The sequence below is a fragment of the Theobroma cacao genome, chromosome 1 (genome assembly GCF_053813885.1).
Source record: "Theobroma cacao isolate CCN51 chromosome 1, ASM5381388v1, whole genome shotgun sequence".
NCBI lineage: Eukaryota > Viridiplantae > Streptophyta > Magnoliopsida > Malvales > Malvaceae > Theobroma > Theobroma cacao.
The window spans coordinates 14846947-14852970 of record NC_142639.1 but is presented as its reverse complement, the minus strand read 5'-3'; the positions used below and the strand labels follow the sequence as shown (position 1 = coordinate 14852970).

The window sequence follows — 6024 nt, the reverse complement described above, 5'->3', positions numbered from 1 at the left end:
CTGAACTACACGTTGATAACCCTCATTCCTAAGGTGAAGAGCCTAGAAAAAATAACGCAGCTCCGTCCAATAAGCCTATGCACAGTCATGATGAAAGCTATTAGTAAGGTGCTAGCTGAACGCTTAAGACCGTTACTAAGTGATATCATAAGTAAGACTCAAAGCAGCTTTATCTCGGGGAAACAAGCCACTGATAATATCATAATTGCTCAAGAAGCAATACATACAATGTGATCGATGAAAAGAAAAGAGGGAGCAATTGCACTAAAAATAGATCTTGAGAAAGCCTATGACAGACTAAAATGGGACTACTTACAAGAAATTCTAGAAGAGATTGGTCTACCATCTTCATGGGTAAATCTTATAATGTTCATTGTGAGAACGCCTACTTTTTCCATTATTTGGAATGGAAGAATCTCTGATATCTTCTCACCTACTAGAAGAATTCGACAAGGAGACCCTCTCTCACCTTATCTTTTTGTACTATGCTTGGAGAAATTATCACAACTAATCGACAACGCTGTGAACATAGGAGACTGGAAACCACTATGATTGACAAGAGGAGGTTCTGCTATTTCACATATTTGCTTTGCGGATGACTTGATGCTGTTTGGGGTTGCCTCAATCAAGCAAGTGCGAGTAATGAAAAAGACTCTTGACCATTTTTTAAGGCATCAGCACAAAAAGTTAGTCTCTCAAAATCACGAATGCTGGTCTCTGCTAACATTAGCAGCACAAAAGCTACTTTACTGAGTAATGTGGCTGGGATGTCTTTGACTAAGGATTTTGGAAAATACCTTGGGACGCCAATATTGCATGGAAGGATCTCGAGGGATACATATTCAGAATTGGTATCTAAGATCAAGGCTCGGCTAGAGAGCTGGAATAATAAAAATCTTTCAATGGCAGGAAGAATTTCACTAATGCAAGCAGTAACTTGTACGATGGCTTCGTATTTAATGCAAACATCTTTTCTCCCTGAGTCTACTATTAAGGAAATAGATAAGTTAAATAGAAATTTCATCTGGGGACATGAAAGCAGCTCCAGGAAAATCCATGCTTTGAGCTGGGAAAAGCTCTGTGCAAGAAAAGAAGAAGGTGGATTACAGATCCGTGAGTCCAAAAAATTTAACTTGGCATTATTGGCTAAATTGTGATGGTGTATATGGCAGCAGCAAGAAAGTTTTTGGGTGCAGCTCTTGAAAGAGAAATATCTGAGGACTAAAGATTTCATGTCAGTAACAGCCAAATCAACTGACTCGCATGTGTGGAAAAGTATGCTAAAAAGCAGAGTAGTTCTTGAGAAAGGATTAAGAATGAATATTACTAATGGACAAAAAGCAAAGTTCTGGACAGATAACTAGCTAAGGTGTGGACCTCTTTGAAGTTATGCTATTAATTCACTATTGGAGATGGATCTCAAATTACCTGTAGCTAGCTTTTGTGATGAAGTAGGAAACTGGGATATGCAAATATTAGAGCAAGAACTTCCCCGTAATATTATACTGATGATTTTAGCAGTAAAGTTAGATCCTACTAATGAAGAGGGAGATACTAGTTGTTAGATTCTGTCCAATGATGGAAGGTTTTCAGTTAAATCAGCTTATGATCTGCAAAGGGTTGATTCTTTCGATGCAGAAACTCACTGCAGCTACATATGGAAAGCTGTCTGCACCAGGAAGGTTAAAGTCTTTATATGGAGAATCCTCCATGAATCACTACCTACTTTGGTGTGGCTATCGCATAGAAATGTGAGTGTTTCCCTCTTTTGTTTTCGGTGTTGCAGTCAAATGGAGACCCTGCTTCATGCTTTGAGGAATTGTGGCCCTTGTAGGAATCTTTGGCTACAGATTGACCCCACATTAATAAATGGAAGTTTTTTTTCCCTTGACTTAAAAAGTTGGATAATGGACAATGTGAGAAATGTAGATATCCTTGCTGGAATACCGTGGAGCATTATTTTTATGTATTCTTTATGGTTAATCTGGTATTGGATGAACATTTTTGTTTTTGATGACTCTTTTAACTGGCCACGTGATGCTAGGCAGCAAATATGAACCAAATCTAAAGAAGCTTGGGATTTTTTAAGGAGAGAGCATGACGCAGTGAAGAAGGAAATATTAATATCTTGGGAACTTCCTAAACATTTGTATGTTAAGCTTAATGTTGATGGAAATGCTAGTGGTCAACCTGGAATGGCGGCAGCAGGGGGAGTTATCAGAGATGAAGTTGGCAATTGGCTCTTGGGGTTCAACTATAAAATTGGTATTTCTTGTTCCTAGCAGGCAAAATTATGGGCTTTATATTGGGGATTAACTTTATGGTGGGACAGAGGATTTAGAAAGGTTCAAGTGGAGTCAGATTCTCTGCTTGCTGTCTAGAAAATTTCTAACCAAAGTTTGCAACCGGAGTAGAATGCAGGTCTACTCAAGTGTATCAGGAAGCTATTTCAACGGTCTTGGGACTGTACCTTAACTCACATCCATCGTGAAGCAAATCAATATGCGGATTAGATGGCCACTCACCATGAGAATCTTCTCTTGAGATTACATATTATGGATTCTCCACCATCTAGTATTAGTGCAATTATACTTGCAGATAGTATGAGTATCTCTTGATCTAGAATGATGTAGTGAGTTTTATTTTTTTCACTATAAAAAAAAAAAGAATATATTAAATAGCTTTTAGATATTTAAGATTTTCAACATTTTTTATTTAAAATATTTAATTAAATGGTTTCTAAATTCAATTATCAAATTCCTTTGAAATAAACAAATCATTAAAAATTTTAATTTTCAATGATTTAATGGCTCCATTGGTCCCCGGGCTTCATCCTTGGCTGACTCTTAAATGGTTTAGAAGGAGGACACCTTTTGATCACTTAGGCAAAAAGCAATATCTTTCTTTAATTAGGTTCTAATTGATTAGTAATACTTCTATTTAATTTTTATTTTTGAAAGAAAAAAAAGTAAAACAAAACTTTTGAAGGATATACACAAAGTTTGTAATTTTTTTAATTGACAAAATGTATTAAGTGGTGTGTCACGTTTTAATCCTTTGTTAATTTTATATCACTTATGATATTGTTTCTTTATCATTTTTTTTATTTTACAATAATTTTTTTTAAAATTAAATAATAAATAATAAAAGTATGACCCAAAAAATAAGATATCATATGCAAAAGAATATCGTTAAAATGGAAATCTTTGTACTCATGTCCTCATCCCAATAGTGTATTCCTCTCTCTCTCTCTCTCTTTTGCAAAACATATTAATAACGAATTAAAAATTGATTTATACAATTGCTATGCCAAAAATAAATGATTAAAAAATTTGAATTCACAAAACAAGAGAGAATCATTCTTTGTCATTGTCATATAACTTGAAATACCAAAAAAAAAAAAGGGCAAAGAACGTCTTAACTAGAACAATTATCAGTTTTTCGTCTTGCTGTGGTTCACAACTTCTCTGCCATTCTATTTTCAACAACGCTTATTCGTACAAATTCGTTCTAGTTGAGGATGATTATACATGCAGCTAATGCTCTTATTAAATCCAAACTTATTTATTCTTTTTTTTTTTAAATTGAGAGAAGAGATATTCAAATTTTGCTTTTTAAATGAAAAAATTATACACTAATCAATGAATTAAATACTCGAATACTTTATTTATTCATTTTAATTGAAATAAAGTTAAAGGAATAAAATTCGAAAGACATCACACTAGTCACCGAGTAGTTTGGTCACAAATTCATCGATATTTTTATCTGATCTTCCACCTTCATCAACTGCCTTTCTAGCCAAATTTTTCCACTTGCTTGCATTCTTCCTAGCCTCTTTGCCCTTTTCTCCTTCAGTTAACTCCTTTATGCAATGCTCCACAATCTCTCTCGTCACAAAACCATTCTCTTCATCAGGGCGAGCTCTCATTCCGATTTCCCACACATCCTCTACGTACTTGGCATTAGTGCCTTGGTCCGTCCATTGAGGCATTGCCAGCAGTGGAACTCCAAGACTCAATGCTTCAAGAACCGAATTAAAGCCGCAATGGGTAAGAAAGCAACCTATCGACTCATGAGACAGCACCTCCAACTGAGGGCACCAGCTCACCACCAAACCCTTCTCCGCCGTCTCCTCTATGAAATTTTTTGGCAGTTTGGCCTCCTCCGACTCCCTCACAACCCACATGAAGTAGCAATTGCTCCCTTTCAATCCCCAAGCTATCTCTGCCATTTGCTCAACATCTAGTTCTGCCATGCTTCCAAATGACACGTAAACAACTGAACTTTTTGGCTTCCCGCTTAACCAACTCATACAAGTGCTGGTCTTTGGCTTGAAGAGATGCATGCCATAGTGTTTGTCATTTTCGAGTCTTTTGTCCAAGTACATAGATGGAATAGTTGGTCCTATGGTCATCACATTCCAGAATTGTGACATCCAATCCACCGCCTAATAAAAATCCACAAGGACAAAACCAGCTTTTAGGATCGATCTAGTTATTACAATTAATCTATAAGTCCGTGTCTACAAAAATAAAAAACAAAGAAATACGAACTATACCTCTTTCTCCAAGTCGTAGAAAATGTTAAGAAACACCCAATCAGCTTCGTTAATGTTGGAAAACTGATGATTCACAACCACATCAAACCAAGCCGGATACGATCCATGATGGCAAACAAAAGATGGTAACTCGGAAACTTCAAGTGGAGGCAATCCAGGAAGAGAAACTTTATGCTCCGGTAGTGGCAGCTGAAGAAGTCCCCTGCTAACATGGTAATACACGCTGTTGACAGCACAAGCTTGAGTAAAAAACGCAGCCGTCCTTATCCCAAACTGCTTTGCAACATCAAGTGCAAAATCCAAAAACGCATCATAGACAATGGCATCAATAGGATGGCCAGCATCAACTAGTTTCTTGATTAAACTTGCTAAACTCTTGGAGCCTACGGACCAGAAAGTTGGCAAGTAGACATCAGGGCTCCCAGCCTGATTATACCCGCCTTCATCAAAGCCATCGGATATGGTCTGCATATCAATAGAGCTGGTTGGGTCGGAAAACGTGGTCTTGGAGAGGAAGACGGTGGAGACTAGAGTGGCTTTGACGCCTTTGGAGATTAAGCGTTTAGCGAATTGGAGCATAGGGTTTATGTGACCTTGGGCAGGGTAAGGAAAGATTAGAACATGAGCATTTTTGGCTTTGTTTTCGTGCCCCATTTTTCTCTCTATTCAGGATCAGTTTGCTGAGGCTCAATTTCACCACTCTTGGCTGCCCCTGCTATGCAATTCTCTCCCTCAGAGATGACAATTTATAGCGAGTGCTCCTAATGCCATGTGCATGCACGTGGGAATGACGATCAAAACTAGGAATTAACAAGCAACCATTTCATAACTTTTTTTAATCGGAAAAAGAGATTTCGAATCTGGTTTTTTTAACAAGAAAAACGTAAATTTTTTAACTAGATGTACTTCTACCATTATAGTTGTAGTGTATTTATTTTGATTACAGCTACAATGACAGACGGTGGTGCTGTCTTAGCCATAATTAAGTTTATTTTGTGCTGTATAAGCCTGTTGGACTTTTTTTTTAATAAGCCTGTAGAACTTCATTAGCAGTTTTTTCTTTTTAAGCATAATAAGTTCAAAGCGTAAGTTTTCACTATTAACTAATGCAGAAGCTATGTTTCATTAGGAGAAATTAACCCGTTAATGAGTGAACTTTGTGACCTGGTTTTGCCCCATGTGTTTCTCTTCTCTCCTCCTTTTGATTTGGGCATTGACTTCTGAGTGCGTCTTTCTTTTCTTTTTTTGGCATGTGTTTCTTCCTTCTTTATCCCGCACTTCTCCCATGTGAGTGCTGCTTCAATCAAGGGCTAGAGTCGTCTTTTCCTCTATGGGCGTTCTGTTTTTGACATCGTGTATTCTTGTTTTCGGGGTGCTCCGCATGATCTCAAGAAGAAATCATGGAGATATGTAAATCTCTTAAAATCCAAGAATTAAATACTCTGAATCTTTCAAAGATGTTATGG

General features: G+C 37.1%; 1 protein-coding gene across 1 annotated transcript; it reads right to left on the bottom strand.

The window, feature by feature from the left end:
* Window positions 1-3625: 3625 nt before the first annotated feature.
* LOC18612587 (UDP-glycosyltransferase 74G1-like) lies at window positions 3626-5259 on the bottom strand. Its single transcript, XM_007049464.3, has 2 exons — window positions 4559-5259; window positions 3626-4447 (listed from the first exon to the last, which is right to left on the bottom strand). The coding sequence occupies exons 1-2, from the start codon at window positions 5210-5212 to the stop codon at window positions 3722-3724; spliced, it is 1380 nt and encodes a 459-aa protein (XP_007049526.2). The 5' UTR covers window positions 5213-5259; the 3' UTR covers window positions 3626-3721.
* Window positions 5260-6024: the final 765 nt, after the last annotated feature.

Coding starts and splice junctions, on each gene's coding strand:
- LOC18612587 (XM_007049464.3), bottom strand. CDS start 5,212: ATGGGGCACGAAAACAAAGCCAAAAATGCTCATGTTCTAATCTTTCCT. Junction 4,448..4,558: donor TCTACGACTTGGAGAAAGAG/GTATAGTTCGTA, acceptor GATTTTTATTAG/GCGGTGGATTGGATGTCACA.